Here is a 17144-nt window from a genome sequence, read left to right as displayed (position 1 = left end):
ACCTACCCCCCACCCCCACACACACACACACACACACACACTGTTACAGTGGTCCTACAAGTTTCATTCACTCATACGGTACATGTGCAGTGAACCCTTACTCTTATCGATACACAAGGTGGGTTCTTTGACGTGCTCAAGGCGTTGCTCTGCCTATCTACGCAAAATAAACTGCAAACAAACAAACGCCACTTTACTTCAAATCGCTTTGAGCAAATGCACATTGCAAAGGAAATAACTGACGTAACGATGACGTCAAAGCGAACCCCTTTATGGATACTGAAAGTAAGCAGATAAACCAAGGCGATACCGCAATATCATAGCCTTACTGCCAAAGTTTCGGTTGTGTATTTAGGCCACACTGACTTAATTTTATGGATGACATCCTCTGAAGACCCTAAACTAGTGCGCGCGGGCGAATAAAAAAAAATTCAGGCCAAAAATAAAAATGCAGTAGAATACAAAGCAGGTATTCTGAATTTGCGACGTTACATAGCGAGGTATACGACAAGCCGGCACATGCTGGCTTTCTGCACTGTACGTATGTACTGAGTTCTTGAGTCGTGGAGTTTCGGTAGCCTGGGTACCATCCTCCACGGTTACCACCGGCTCCGTAATGTTTCTAACTACCATGGACTACCCAGGCCTAGAGCCAGGTCAGAGCCTCGGATCGGAGGACGTGATCTTTTTTTTAGAACAAGCAAAAATCAATGCGCGCGTGGATGTCATCCATAGAATTAAGTCTTGGACCTTACCCTCAAATGCTCTACTGACATATGCTGAATAGATAAGCATGAAAGGGGCACGTGGTATCCATGTTGACAGCATTAAATTCTTAATCTGTAAGCAGATCTTTAAGTGGCTACACAGCTGAATTAAAGCCCTCCCCGCAAACATTGACTTGTCACATAAGGCAGTGCCCATCTCCGTTTCGTAGCCCTTGGACCACACAGTTCTGCAATCACTACAACAGGGGGCTAGTCCATTAGTAAAGCTGTACTGAAACAGTATCAATTTGGCAAAACAGGATTATTGGCAGGGTAGTATCTAATACGTCACCCGACGTTTGGCTGTAAAGTAAAGTACAGTACAGTAAAAATAAGTACAACAAGACTGACAATGAAAACATACATTGACATGGCGCTGTTAGGGTTATTGTTTGTATGGCACTGCCATCATTTCATGATTTTGAGGAAGACATGGTACAGATACAGTACACTCCTCCCCTGAGTATATAGTGAACGAGCCCCGAGTCACAGAAAGTAGGGCCATCCGGGGCAGAGAAGTCTTCCCAAGGGTTCCCAGGAATGTGGGCATAGATGTGAGTCAGAGAAATGCCTGTGGACATTCCATTCCTGTGGACAAGATGCCTGTACCATTCCTAGAATTCTTGCAAACTGCACACAATACTGTACCATGGGCTCCTCCCTGAGACGTCGCCAAAAAATAAGCCCGGTAAATACGTCTGAAAACACGTCGAAATTTTAGCAAGGCCTAGACCCCTGTTTGAAAGTATGAAATCCTATGAAAAAGCCCACACATTATCGTAAGATCTGCTCGGGGACTACGTTCAAAGTTCAGCGCTGACTCCAAAGTTCAAGTGTAAGAGTGTTTGTTACTCCAACTGGGCTGATTATTTTCTTAAGAATACAGGCATTCCTCTCCTTTTAAACCGTCTCATCCTTCTATTACATTGCTGTGCCTGTAGTGTCGACCTATATATGTACGTGAATGTGTGCAGCTGAGGCTACCTGCGTCTCTAGTTTCTGTGTGACTTCGATCATTTCATAGTGATTAACATAAAGCATTGTAGGTCAAACCCGAGCACCATATCTATGCAATTTCGGTAATTTAAAAAATAATTTCTTTCTAAGGGTCTTCTAATAGTCTTGTTTTTAACTGTGAACAAACACAACTACGCTGGCTATATATAGGAGAATAATTGCCAGGGGAGTTTGGCCGCCTTGTATAAGTTGTAGGTTTGACTGACCGCGCAGTTCGGAGGGAAAGAAACTACCTCCCCGCGGCCGGACTCCCTTGGCCGATTTTACTCTCTCTTTTTTTGCCGAATTCTACGATCCATATTCCCGTAGAAAGGCCTGGTGGAGGCTAAAACGCAGTAGCTAGGACACCGAAACCTCAAAAATGATTCGAACCCTGCGTAAGCTACAAAGGGGGGCGTAGAGACCGGAAACGGAAATGCTACTCCCAAGGAGACTATTGCGAGCCATACCATTACAATTTCGAAATCAAATAGACCTACAATTCTTTGCAAAAATGGATTGAATGTTTCTCGTACAGCAATACTTACAGATTTGGAAGCAGCTAGACGGCTGCATGCGGTAACTTCGATGAGAACAGACTGAGAGTTGTGCATAGCCGGTACCTGGTCCGAAACTAAACCTGTGGTTTCACTTTCAAAAACGCCAGTGCGTCTGCGCATGACGTCATTTCTCGGTACAACAATGATAATGAAAGGCCTTTATTGTACGTACATGTTACATGCCACTAGGGGACGGGTAGGTACGGGTCATCAATCGCATGACTATGAATTACTAGTAAACATATAAAAAAAACAGACCAGCCCAGCCGTGTTTTCAGTAGCGTTTGTCCGTCTGTTTCTTTGTCTGTCCGCCGGTATGTCTGTCTGTGAACAGCATAACTCAAGAAGCTGAGTATGGATTGTCATGAAACTTGGTAGGTGGGTAGGTCTTGATTAGACCTAGAAACTATTAGATTTTGGACCCCCTCGCGGCTTTTGTTGGTACTGGAGCAGAACTTCCGGTTTTGATATCTCGTGATCTGGACGTGCTAGGATCTCGAATATTGGGTGGTAGATAGCTCTTGAGCTAGGGAAGAAGTGACATGAGTTTGGGTCCTCAAGCGGCTTGTTCTTGAACTGCAGGAGCGTAAGTTGAAAAATCTTCGAAGCTTGACTTTTTTGCAGGATGTGTTGTTATACCATGGCTAGGATGGCAAAGTCAGATGCAAAGATGGACTTTCCCTCGACAATGTCAGATGTTTGTGACGTTTGAGTGATATCATAAACACAGGTCTTTTTCGAACGACATGTGATGTGTAACTTTTAAGGGACCGTTCGCAAATTGTGTAAAAGGACGTGCGCAGCTCGCAATTTTTGTTCTTGTTTTGTTTTTTTTCATGTCAAAATTTGTCGCGTAGTTCTTTTGATGGCTTTTCCCATGCAAGTGTTATTTGTACAAACACGTGCTCCCTCACACGGTCTTTGTAGCACGTTCTGCCACATACCATGTCCACCCATGTTTTATAATTTAGCCCGGGGTGGTTCGAGTTCTTGTTCAACCCCTCCACTGTACATGTGTTCTTTCTCTACAAAACAGCTAGGCCGAGGCTTCTTTGCCTCTTTCACCTTTGCTTTCCTGTGGCGCAGCTATTGAAGTTTGTCGCCTCCATAGCTTTACACGTGGAACTAATCTGAAGTCTTTGTACGTGTATTCAAGACTGACTGTGACCAAATAGAATAACTTAAACCTTGCTGTGGCGTAGTTTAGATCCAAAAGGCACAAGAGTTAGGCCACACCGTCTTAATTTTATGGATGACATCCTCTGAAGACCCCCAAACTAGTGCGCGCGGGCGAATAAAAAAAATATTCCGGCCAAAAATAAAAATAAAACTTAACCACAGAAATGCAAAGCTGGTATTGTGAATTTGCAGCAGTATATAGCGACGTATACGACAAGCCGGCACATGCTGCCTTTTTGCGGAATTTTTGAATCTGCACTCTACGTATGTACTGAGTTCTTGAGTCTTGGAGCTTCGGCAGCCAGAGTTGTCTCCGTATTGTCACTAACCACCATGGACTACCCAGGCTTAGAGCCAGGACAGAGCCTCTGAGGACGTGGTCTTTTTTTTTTGAGAACAGGCGAAAATCAATGCGCGCGCGGATGTCATCCAAAAAATTAAGGCGGTGTGGCGTTAGGCAAATATACGAAAGATAGGTAAATAAACGTTAACTAGATCACATGATACACCGCGACATTGTTACTAGGCACGAGAAAACCTTGCCAGCTAGTAACTGTATCCAACACATACGTATGACGTTAGTATCGCTAATGACGTTTTCCTATAAGTATTCGAGGGCACTCTTCTGAAAGGGAACAATTATTTTTGCAACACTGGATCGTATTTCTCGTTTGTGGTAAACAACTTTTGTAACCAAAGCAAAGTCCAATTACCCGTAGCTAACAACAAAACGTAATAGTCACTCTAAAGCTCGTCCAGTCTTTCAAAATGTTGATGGAAAAAACTTTTCATCCTTACGTTATGCAACATCTAATAGCATCTTATATGTAAGACAACAAACACTCAGTTTAAACTGGGTTGCGCCATGCGGAACTATTATGTATCAATTAATCGATCTTTACAAGCCTAGGCATGTTTCTTCAAAAGAAGGTGTTAATCGATGACAATTGGTATCTCCGTCAGTCTTTTTATGAAATATTAAACTTTTGTGCACACATTAAAAAAGAAGAGGTAAATACAAGCAGGTTATAAAGCTGTTGTGTTGGAAAAGAAAAGAAAACAGAACGTAAACATCGACAATCCACCAGACAACAGATAACCTCAGGGGAATTCCACTCGTCACAAAAAAAATTTTAGGGTACAAAATATGTACTGCGTCACGTACTGACGAATGCGAAAGAGGGGAACTAGTCGCAGGACCTAGCCTCCACCAGGCCTTTCTACGGGAATACGTATCGTAGAATTCGGCAAAAAAAGAGAGTAAGTAAAATTGGCCAAGGGAGTCCGGCCGCGGGTTTCTTTCCCTCCGCGGCCAGTCAAACCTACAAGACGGCCAAACTCCCCTGGCAAATATTCTCCTATATATAGCCAGCGCGGTTAGTCTGGTAGAGATTACGCAGGACCGGCCAAAAGAGTAGCCTCTACCAGGCTTCGGGAGGCGGCTGCAAAGAGTAGAAAATGGCCAAATAGACAGATGACATACCAGGGGAATTGGTCCGCGCTAAGCGGCAATCTGTTCGCTTGTAGCGCGGGCCAACTATCCTGGCATATCATCACAGTCTATTCAAGGACATTTTACATTTTTCTACTCTTTCCGGCCGCTTTCCGAAGCCTGGTAGAGGCTACCAAAAGAGTGCAATTCAAACAGGAACCATCCTGGATTCACAGAGACACGTGTGGACGTTTCTGTGTAAGTGGAACTTGCAGTTGTGTTAAGTTAGAAATCACGAGGAAGCCCGAACACAACAACGACTCACCTTTTTATATGAACGCCATCTTGGTGCAAGGGGCGGGAGGGGGATTCCCCTTACTCACTGGTTTTTCCAATGAACAATATGGGCAAGCTGCCATCTATGCGCTGATTGGCTAACGCTGTTGATTTACTCAGGGCGAGGTCATATGACAATCCATGGTACGATCGGCCGCAAACTGAATGCATTCTTGGGTCGTAGCCCCCTCTACCTCACCACGCCTTTCTACGGGAATACGGATCGTATAAAATTTGGCAAAAAAGAGAGTAAAATTGGCCAAGGGAGTCCGGCCGCGGGGAGATAGTTTTTCTTAACTGCGCGGCCAGTCAAATCTACGAGGCGGCCAAACTACCCAAGCAAATATTCTCCTATATATAGCCAGCGTAGTTAGTCTGGTAGAGACTAGGGTAGTCGTCCGTGTGTCCTGAAAAATTTAAACTGTCTCTTTACGGAAAAGGGCTGTATTTTGTTCTAGTAGGTAGCCTCTACCAGGCTTCGGAAGCGGCTGGATAAAGTAGAAGTTGGCTAAATAGCATGCCAGCCGGGGAGTTGGTCCGCGAGATAGTAGTACGGTTTCAGGTATTGCATCGCTAGTAGTTCCCGTTTTGAACATAAATTTGATTTTATACGCGAACGAAGAAGTGTGAATAATTACTACAGCGCTATTTTCATGATATCATAGATATGTTGTCATTTTCTATGACTATTCAATGTGTTTACAGTTTCACTGTATGATGAATGTTAGCGAACAGTAACCTTCTTTCACAACATGCATTTCTAAACAAAAGGACAAAAGTAAAATGTATACAAGAGTGAATAATTACTACTACTACTACTACTACTATAAAATATGTTGTTATTTTCTACGGCTATTTACTGTGTTCACAGTTTCACTGTATGATGAATGTTAGCGCACAGTAACGTCTTCTTTCACAACATGCATTTCTAAACAAAAGGACAAAAGTTACGGAAATAAGGGGGAAAACTACTATATTCCTGTCGATACTGGAAACGTGGAAGTAAACTATACAAAGCATAGAAAGCATGTACCTACCTATCGCCTAACGCCTCAAATTCCTGTCCTCTTGTAAGCTTTTTGTTCGAAACTGCGGCTAGTGGCAAGGAAAGGTAGTGCAAGTGGTTGATGACATATAACTTATCATTTACTGTAAACTTCACGCCTAGTCCAATAATTTGTTGGTTTGTCAGTGTTTCATGGTGCGTGTGCTGGCTTCTGTGAATTGAGGATGTGAACGACACAGGGCGTGACCAAACAGATTGGCCTGGCAGCATACCTAATTCTTCAATTATGTAATGAGTTCACCCACCCACCCAGCCACCCCACCCACCGACCCCACACACCCCACACACATGTACATAAGGCCACCCCGATTTTATTTTATGGATGACATCCTCTGTAGACCCCCAAACTAGTGCGCGCGGGCGAATAAAAAAAAATCAGGCAAAAAATAAAAATGCTTCTAAACCACAGGTATACAAAGCTGGTATTGTGAATTTGCGGCAGTACTTAGCGACGTATATGACAAGCCGGTACATGCTGGCTTTTTGAGAAATCTATGAATCGGTGCTGTACGTAAGTACTGAGTTCTAAGTCGTGGAGCTTTGGTAGCCTGGGTGCCCGGCTCCGTATTGTCGCTAACTACCATGGACTAACCAGGCCTAGAGGCAGACCAGAGCCTCGGTGGACATGATCTTTTTTTTTTATAATAGGCGAAAATCAATGCCCGCGCGGATGTCATCCATAAAATTAGGTCGGTTTGGCCTAAACTACACACCAAATCCTACAATTAGCCTTACAGCAGTAGCGTAGCGGCTTCGCTTTACGTATGATCAAGGATGTCAAAAATCTAAATTTTTAACCTTCTTGAGGAAACACACACACACACACACACACACACAGAGTCACACACACTCACACACACACACACAGAGTCACACACACACACACACACACACACACACACACACACACACATACATACATACACACACACACCGAAACACACACACGCACACACCGACACACACACACGCACACACACACCCACACACGTACACACACTACAATTAGCCTAATAGTAGTAGCGTGAGGACTTTCCGTATAATTAAGGAGACCAAAAATTCTAGATTTCTACCCACTTAGGTACCACCATTTTATAGTACGGGTTTGTTATGTAATGTTCTCAAACAACACCACGGAAGGAGAACAAGTGGAAAAGGAAGCGGGAACACTTTGGAAAGATGAGCCGTATGTAGGAAATATCGTTATCTGATACACAAGAACAAGAACCTACCGGTGTGACCGAGCGACTGTGCCAGAAAGGACGTTACGATGTTGCGCAATTCATTATAAAGAGTTTCACTGACGTTCGGACTTTCCAACGGTCATTCCTGTAGAAAGTGACTCATCGTTGACAATATAAAAGGTAAGTACCCAACGTTCATTTTTGGGGTGGTCCATTCATTTCAAGGTAACGACAATCTTGCTAATATTGATTATAAAAATCACGGCTCTAAACGCACTATTTTCTCGTTTCTACCAGACTAACTACGCTGGCTATATATAGGAGAATATTTGCCAGGGGAGTTTGGCCGCCTTGTATGTTTGACTGGCCGCGGAGGGAAAGAAAGAAACTACCTCCCCGCGGCCGGACTCCCTTGGCCAATTTTACTGTCTTTTTTGCCGAATTGTACGATCCGTATTCCCGTAGAAAGGCCTGGTGGATGCTACTATTTTCAGATTCAACCTACTGTTTAGAAAATATCGTAATTAGAAAATGTATCACGGGGTTCCTGCGCTATATAGGCATTTCCAGGGCTAAATTTCCGTCCATCTACCCCCCTCCCCCCCTCCATGAAATGGCATAGCCCAATTCGATGCATATTGCTAATGTTTGTATATTTCAACATGTAATCACCAGACGTGGTGACGACACACTCAAGTTTTTTTTCAACTTATATTAATGCCGCCACCAACACGGGGGACAATACAATACTCATTTTCACCTGAGGGAAGTCGTGTAAAGTGCCGCTTCCCAAGCAAGGGCACAAGATCGGTGGCATGTCAGGACTCGAACCCGGGACCTCTTGGTAACGTTTCGTACGGTGATGAAATCGTCTGCAAATCTGTGACATGGAATCGGACATACACGCTGTATGAACTTGTGACGGTTTTCTTCTTTACTGACGACTTGGTGTTGAATCACTCGGAACAAATAGGCGTGACCTCAGTGCCGTGGACCATGGATTTTTCCCGCCATTTTCAGTGACGTCATGCACAAGACGGCAATGTGTCAGAACGATTGAAACAGAGAGGGTTTTATGCACCAACGAAAGGTATGAAGCTAGGGGTGATGAAATGGGGAGGTTTCAAACGTGCCTCCAAAAATATTTTTTCACACTGGGCTAAGTACAGGTCACGGATCAAAACAAAAAGATAAGATGAAAAGATATATACAAAATAAAACTAGCTATCATTACATAAATTCAACTTCTTCTCGCTTTTCAGTTATAGTAGAGATAATTATAAAGGAAAAGATATGTTTTTCGATATGGAAGGTTTGTCAAGTCGCATTAGGAATATGAACTTTTCTACAGTGCTCAAGTGAATGAAGTAAGAAAATAGGTTTTGTACAAGCCTATACAGATCATTTCTCTCTTCACTATATAATCTACATTCTATAACAAAGATATTGAACGGAATATGAGGCGCCAAAAAAAAATTATGTGGTGGACGTCTACTCTCCAAGCAGAGGTTTCTGTTGACGTTTGGTCGAATCAGACGGCTAGGGTCGACCCTAGGTTTTTAGTGCGCTGCCAACTGTCGATACCTCGATCCCAGTAAAGACAATGTGATTCCTTCTTAAATCACCTGTACATGTAGTCATGTTCACGACTCCATAACGTTAACTTTGCTGATATAGATATCTGTGTATTCTATCAAGCTGAACGTTTCTTCTAAAAAGTGGTAGTGGCGCTCCTTTCAGTTGGCTGGCGAACTGCAGTTTGTTGGCAAAGTGGCTGAATGTTGGGACAAGCAAGATTTTAATTTAGGGTCTTATAAATTTCAAACGTTGGAGCAGAAAAAGGTACAAAATTTCACGATGCATCCTTAAAATGTGATATTCTATTTTGAAACTAGTGCTATGATGCTATGAAAACACAAAAATATCCCCTTGTTCAAAATGAAAAAAAAAAACTGTTCCGTAGGATGGCTACTGGCGTTTCCTACTACAGCAACACGGAAATCCCGTTTGCTAGTTTCCTACATGGTGCATTAGGCCACAGCAAGTAATTTTTATAGATGACATCAGCGCGCGCATTGATTGTCGCCTGATTTTGGAGAAAAAACAAGAAATTTTGTTGCCCTTTGACAGTGGTCAACATGTCGAAAATAGGCAAAATGGCATGCCTTGCCATGCTGGAACGTGTATGGCAGATAAACATGAAGAGAGGAGACAAGACAAGGCTCTGATTTATTACCTTCGCCAAGAAGGTTATGTTTTCAGAGGCGTTCGTGTATGTGTGTGTGTGTGTGTGTGTCTGTCTGTCTGTCTGTCTGTCAACACGATAACTTGAGAAGGCCTTGATGGATTGTCTTGATACTTGGTAGGTGGGTAGGTCTTGATGAGACCTCAAAATGATTAGATTTTGGACCCCCTAGCGGCTTGTTATGGTACTGCAGCTGAACTTCCGGTTTTGATATCTCATGATCTAGACATCTTATGGTGATGAAATTTGGGTGGTAGGTAGCTCTTGTGCTGGGGAAGAAGTGACGTGAGTTTGGGCCCCCTAGTGGCTTGCTCTGGAACTGCAGGGATATATTCTTGAAAATATTCAAAAGAGGATAACTCAATAACCGGTTGACGGATCGTCGTGATTTTTGGTATGTAGGTAGCTTACGTGATGCTTAATATAATAATGTGACAATTATGCAAATATGGATGTAATTTGCATAATTTATGGGGAAATTCTATAAATCAGCTGCATTCCATAATAAGACAATTGAAGCTTGTGACATTGGTAATTGACAACGAGAGAAACACAGGCAGATATTGATTATGTTAATAATGACTTAATTTGCATAATTAATGAGAAAATTTTATAATTATGTAATGATAACTGCCTGTAATTTCATACTTATGGTATTTGAAAAGTTAAGTTGAGGTGAACATCATTAAACATAATTTATTCAAATCAGGACCTCATTTGCATAATTTATTAGGAAATACTAGAATGCCTTGTTTGTTTATATAAGACTGTCTTTTGGTTGAGATTATGATAAAATGATATAATTCATGAAAATTAGGTTCCTATTTCTTAAATCAGGGGGGAATAATCTAATCTATAATTTGTCAGTCATTTGGCGAAGGTATGAGATCGGGGAACTCTAGTTGTTTTAACTTTTACCTTGATGCAGTGATGTATTTCATTCCATTTATATGTCCCCACTGAATCAAAACCATTTGTAAAATGATTGAAAATTTTTCAAGTTGTTTCAGTGACAAAATGATGTTGTGATAGTTAGTAGGAAAGTTAGCAGAATGTAGGAATCATTTCTTGTTTAACAGGGTTTACGATGTCAAAATTTCAAAATATAGGAATCATGTTTTTTGGGGGTCCGCCTTGTTTTTTTTTCGCCCTTGGCCTCTCGCATTAGTTTTAGAGTCTGCGGAGGATGTCATCCATAAAATTTACATACGGTGGCCTTAGCTTAAAAATCTCTGTCAGTAAAGCTTTCAAAGCTAGTAAAAAAAACGGTGCAAACCAGGATATGGAGTTTAGGGACTCCCCCTTTGCTACCCCTACCCACCCCCCAAAACAAAACAGCTTGACATGTCGACACTGACTGTTCCGCTCAAAATTTCATTTTGTTTACTTCTTCTCTCACGATAATACACATGTAGTGTGTTTCATTGTGATACAGAAACCTCGAAAGTCAAAGGGCGTATTTCCTGGTGCGATTTGTCAGTACTGTAGCGTTCAGACAGGAATGAGTGGGACCTCGAGTTTTTATGGATGACATCAGCGCGCATTAATTTTCGGCTGATTTTGGAAAAAAAAAGAAATATTGTTGCCTTCTTACAGTGGTCAGCATGCCGAAAATGGGCAAAGATGTCTGTTGCCATGCCGGAAGGTGGATTGCAGATAGATATGAAGAGAGGAGACAAGAAAGGCTCTGATTTAATGTCTTGTTTCTTACTTTGATGTAGTGGTATGTGATGCTGGCTGTGTATATGTGACGTTCCCACTGATTAAAAACCATTTGTACAATGATTGAGTCAACATTTTAAAATGTAGGAACCTTGTTTTTTTGGACCCACCTTGTTTTTTTTCGCCCGCTCGCATTAGATTTGGAGTCGGCGGAGTATGTCATCCATGAAATTTACTTGCTGTGGCCTTAATGTTAATAATGAACAGGGAACCGCCCACTTGCGCTTCTGGTTTCCGGTAGTCACGCTCTAAATGTACTTTGTAACTTACAAAGTACATTTAGAGTGTGACTAACTGATGAATGTGTGTAGTACACACATTTATCAACATTAGGCCACAGCAAGTAATTTTTATGGATGACATCAGCGCGCGCATTGATTTTCGCCTGATTTTGAAAAAAGAAAAAAGAAATTCTGTTACCCTCTGACAGTGGTCCACATGCCAAAAATGGGCAAAGATGTCTGTTGTCATGCCGGAACGTGGATGGCAGATAACTATGAAGAGAGGAGACAAGACAAGACTGATTTATTGTTGTCTTTTACTTTGATGTAGTGATGTATTTCATTCCCTTTATATGTGATGGTGGCTGTGTGTATGTGATGTTCCACTGAATCAAAACAAGTTGTTTCAGTGAGAAATGGATGTTGTAATAGTTGGCAGTAAACGTATACAATATAGGTATCATTTCTTGTTTAACCAGGTTTATGATGTCGAAATGTGAAAATGTAGGAGTCTTGTTCTTTTGGCCCTCCTTGTTTTTTTTTCGCCCTTTCGCATTAGATTTGGAGTCTGCGGTGGATGTCATCCATAAAATTTACTTGCTGTGGCCTTACGGTTATGACTAAGATATTTGAACCATGAGGCGACTTTTGTAAGGAAACTACACACGAGAAACCTAATTTCGATGTTTGTACTGACTCAACGACACAACTTTAAATACAAACTACGTACTTTCGTGGGGATTCTTGAACTGAAATTGGCATTCAACTATGCAGTCTTCAGTTTACAATACAAACATGTAAGACAAAAGGAAAAGAATAGTGCGAAGCCCTAACTTGGAAATGAGGGTATTTCCCAAATACCAAGTTTTTGCTTGACACAACAGATTCAAATACAAACCACGACGTCAGTTTCTCTTACGTGGTAAATGTTGAAGTGAAATTAACATTAGCCTACAGTTTATACTAAGACCAAAGAAAAGAATAATTTGAAGTTCTAACAGACCAGGGTATTTCCCGAATACCAAGTTTTGACTTGACACAACAGATTCAAATACAAACCACGTCAGTTTCTCTTGCGTGGTAAATGTTGAAGTGAAATTAACATAGCCTACAGTTTATAATAAGGCCAAAGAAAAGAATAGTTTGAAGTTCTAACAAACCAGGGTATTTCCCGAATACCAAGTTTTTAGTTGACACAACAGATTCATATACAAACCACGTCAGTTTCTCTTGCGTGGTAAATGTTGAAGTGAAATTAACATAGCCTACAGTTTTTAATAAGGCCAAAGAAATGAATAGCTTAAAGTTCTAACACACTAGGTTATTTCCCAAATACCAAAAAGTTTGACTTGATGCAACAAACTCAAATATAAACCACGTCAGTTCCTCTTGCGTGGTAAATGTTGAAGTAAATCTAACATAACATAACCTACAGTTTATAATAGGGCCAAAGGAAAAAAAAGAAAAGAAACGAGAAGAAAGGAAAAGAAAATAATAGATTGAAGTTCTAATAAACCCGGGTATTTCCCGAATACCAAGTTTTAACTTGACACAACAAATACCAATACAAAGTATGTCAGTTTCTTGTGCGTGGGAACTGTTCCAACCTGTCTACAGTTTATAAAAAGACTAAAGAAAAATAGCTTGAATAACAAACCAGGGTATTTCCCAAAGACCAAGTTTTGATTCTTGATTCACACCTACGGGAAGGGGCTTAAGAGGGGGATTCTAGCGAGCGGATATACCTTTATATACGACTGTACGAAGCAGGTGGATCTAGTATACACTTCATATTGGTGGCGTGTGGGTCTGCAGTCATGGCGAAGGTAAGGAACTACATCATTCTTTGTAGAATGTTACATAAACAGTGGAATTTCATTTGATAAATTCAACTCAAATTTATTGGAAATGCCACGCGTTTGAGAGGCAGGAAACTTCACTTGGGTATACAGTTTCTCACTAGGGCAAATGGAAAAATAATAGGCCCATTCTACTACAAAAGTCTCACGTGCATTTTTTTGTCTTTTGTCCAACCATAATGTACACAAAATGAAATTATGTGCCTGTTCCACGAGTTTTAAGTAAGGCCATGTTGATTTGATTATATGGAAGAAACATCAATTTTCTGCCGTTTCAAAAAACAAGTTTTCGGCCATACTGTAAATCGTACAAAGCAGCTATACTTATGTCGTAGAATATCAAAATTAATTCCAAAGGAATTGTGAAGATGAAATGAACATGAATCTACCATTCGCCATACGATACTCACACTGCGTCCAGCCATTTGTTCAACCTTCATGACAACACTGAAGGCAACGTTTTTTAAAGCTTTTTTTTTGTTCGCTCATCGCATCAATTTGGGGGTTCCCAGGTAATGCCAATAATATAATTAATCAATATAGCCTAACGTACACAAAATACAATCATGTGCATATGCATGTTTTACGAGTTTAAGCGATGTGATCACAGGTCACAGTCTGACACAGAGTGACTATTCAATCCTGCAAAAGTCCCAATTTTATGAAAGTCCCTTAGTAACATAGACGTCATCATTATGAACCTGCATACCTGTTCAAACTTGTCAGTCTGCGTAGGCAGCACATTCCAAGTGGACTACTCGTGGAGTAAAGACGCGCTCCTTGTAGCTCCTCATAGCACCCAGATATCGGACATACGGTGGACGTTTGTACCAGCATATTGATCTGTTGTCAAAAGTTTTCAGTTGAATTTCCCATCGACTACAGCTATGGACATAGTGCAGGTAACCACTTATTTGCTTATTGACAAAAAACCAGGGGGAGGGGAGGGGGACCCTGGCATACAAATAGGATTGTATCCAGGCTAGGTGACTCTTGTCATCTGTAACAAAATTTGGGATCTCCTTTTTTTAATGACTTCGGGGACAAAATCTGGCATAAAGACGTTACACCGACGACCGAACTGTGCTGACACAGCAATCGTAACTAAGTTGCCATACCACCGGTAGCCCCCTCCCCACTCTACTCTTCTGGCTTCGAATTTCTTCCTGACTTATAAATCTGTAGTGCAAGGACGGACTGACAGACGAACGTCAGTGGTCTTTTACTGCTTAGAATTCTCTGTATCCTAGAAACTCACTGATCCATGGTCAGTAAAATGCAATGTCTAGAAAGCACTTGGAACGACCTACATTGCATAATCCACGCTGTCGAATGATGGGGATTTCCAATGACTAGGGGCATATACATTTAGCTTAGGTCATTGATAGGGGGAAGTCCCATGGGTCAACGGGTCATTCCATACTTCTTTTTAGGGGGGGGGGCAGGATACCAATGCCATTACTTGTACATGTAGTGTGCGAAGTTTTTTAACACGGCATTTTTTTGTCCACAGATTTTCTTCCTGCTAGTTACCGCTGTGACTGTGTTGCCCGGCTTAATCGATGGGAGACCGACTAAGTACAGATCCAAGTTGAAGAGAAGTGATCTGGGACCGGACGGATATGTTGTCCTCACCCAGCGTCAGGTGGATGCCATCTCGCCTTTTCTCAACCTACACCCGCAGGGGCGGGACCCTAACAAGCGTGTCAACAAAAGGTGATTTTACCGTTATCAAGGTTTTAGGTGCCGTTTGTGTGTTTCTGAGTGTGTGTGTGTGTGTGTGTGTGTGTGTGTGTGTGTGTGTGTGTGTGTGTTTGTGTGTGTGTGCACGTGTTTGTGTGTGTGTGTGTTTCTGAGTGGGTGTGTTTCTGTGTGTGTTTCTCTGTGTGTGTGTGTGTGTGTTTCTGAGTGTGTGTGCGTGTTTCTCTGTGAGTGTGTGTGTGTGTGTATGTGTATGTGTGTTTCTGAGTGTGTGTGTGTGTTTCTCTGTGTATGTGTGTTTCTGAGTGTGTGTGTGTGTTTCTCTGTGTGTGTGTGTTTCTGTGTGTGTGTGTTTCTCTCTGTGTGTGTATGTTTCTCTGTGTGTGTGTGTGTGTATGTTTCTGTGTGTGTGTGTGCGTGTACGTTACACCCATGCGTGTGCGTTACACCTATGTAGAATTGTAACAGATCGTATCCATGCAATTAGTCAATACTCTGTGAAGTATAGTATCCGTAAAACATTATATATAGTATATATACAACTGCTCATTGTCCTCTTTATATGTATAGTGTAGCGTAGCTTTGCACGTACTATAAGTCGGTACTAGTTGTTAGTCATCCGTTGAATCTATATGTAGAATTCTGCTGGACCCATACATACCAGCTAGTAATCTTATTATCTGTAATATATTGTACCTGCTGCAATTGTCGTGCAATAAAATTTATCTTATTTTTATTGACTTGACTTTTATTTTGGCACCAGGACTGACGCCCCCTACCGGGTGTTCATAGATCGCAACCCTCACAGGATCCCGATGGACATCCCTTTCGCTCGTTGTCGAAAACAAGCGTGCAGGCCTAGCTTGGAACAGGGCTACTTCTACGCACCCAGGTGGGTGATCTGGAAAGTTATGGTGGACGGCGAGCTGGAGTACCGTGGTCAGGTGGAGCAGGTGCCGGTGGCGTGCAGATGCCTCAGAGCGAAGGTTGCGGACCCGTACGCGTGAACTAAACACACAGTACCGAAGGGCCTGGTCACATCTCGTCCATATATATACATAGCCCTCTTCGCAGACTTGTGCGACGGCGGCGTTAATTTTTTTTCTGGGGACCCGAGTAATGCCGCGGAGGGACGTTTGCCCCGGAGGGAGTATTTCTCCGCGGATCGGTAGATTTGCCCTAACCTGGTATCTAGTTTATCGCGGTTGGGGCGGATTTTCTTCGGTGTAACACCCCAACCAGGCGGCCTGTTGAGATGGGCGGGGGAAAACTGTTAGAACCCCGAAGACAGCCTGCCCAAACCACGATAGCCTGGATATACCAAGCTAGATTTGCAGTAGGATGTTTCGCCACGAAATACTTGTACTCCCTCCGCGGCATAACTCGCGTCGCTCACCGAAAAGAATTAACGCCGTCGTCGCACAAGTCTGCGAAGGAAGCTACTTCGTCCATAAGATCGCCGTATGATTACAAACTGGGGTCATTCGTGGGATAGTTGTACATGTGTCGTCCCAAATTCTACTGTGGTTGTTCCCGAAAAGGGTTTGTTCTCTCACAGCATAGCTAGATTAACATCATGTGGTGGTCACTGAAAAATGTGACCCGGCCTAAAATACTTTACCCACAAATTCAGTGTTACGTCTGTGTAGCTATTTCCTTTGTTACTTATAATTTAGATTAACTTATTCTTCCTATGATCTTCTTTAATCTATTTCATTCATTCTTATATGTTTGTTAGCGTGTTGTAATAGGGTGTTCTAGTACGGTGTTATCATATTTCTCTAACAGCCAGTTTCTTGTACAGGACCTGTGTTATTCTTATACTTGCTAGTAGTTTCCTGTGCCATTGAGTGAAGATGGAAATAGTTTTAATGTA

The 17144-nt window shown here is 42.0% G+C and overlaps 2 protein-coding genes across 2 annotated transcripts in view; one reads left to right on the top strand and one right to left on the bottom strand.

Annotated features, from left to right (window-relative positions):
• Window positions 1-5300, bottom strand: part of LOC109466225 (TNFAIP3-interacting protein 1-like) — a 32453-nt gene extending 27153 nt beyond the window's left edge. Inside the window, exon 1 of the mRNA XM_019763891.1 lies at window positions 5260-5300. The gene's annotated coding sequence lies outside the window, so the exon portion shown is untranslated. The remainder of the gene's footprint in view (window positions 1-5259) is intronic.
• An 8225-nt stretch (window positions 5301-13525) lies between these two features.
• On the top strand, window positions 13526-16309 carry LOC109466211. The gene is made up of 3 exons (XM_019763878.1): window positions 13526-13534; window positions 15081-15283; window positions 16032-16309. The coding sequence occupies exons 1-3, from the start codon at window positions 13526-13528 to the stop codon at window positions 16273-16275; spliced, it is 456 nt and encodes a 151-aa protein (XP_019619437.1). The 3' UTR covers window positions 16276-16309.
• Window positions 16310-17144: the final 835 nt, after the last annotated feature.

Source organism: Branchiostoma belcheri, unplaced genomic scaffold (genome assembly GCF_001625305.1).
Source record: "Branchiostoma belcheri isolate BF01 breed outbred unplaced genomic scaffold, Haploidv18h27 scaffold160, whole genome shotgun sequence".
NCBI lineage: Eukaryota > Metazoa > Chordata > Leptocardii > Amphioxiformes > Branchiostomatidae > Branchiostoma > Branchiostoma belcheri.
The sequence above is the reverse complement of the archived record's forward strand: the minus strand, read 5'-3'. Positions and strand labels throughout refer to the sequence as shown.

Excerpts from the sequence above, each read along its gene's own strand:
- LOC109466211 (XM_019763878.1), top strand. Across the intron at positions 15,284-16,031 it reads AACAAGCGTGTCAACAAAAG|GACTGACGCCCCCTACCGGG; the intron begins GTGATTTTACCG and ends TTTTGGCACCAG.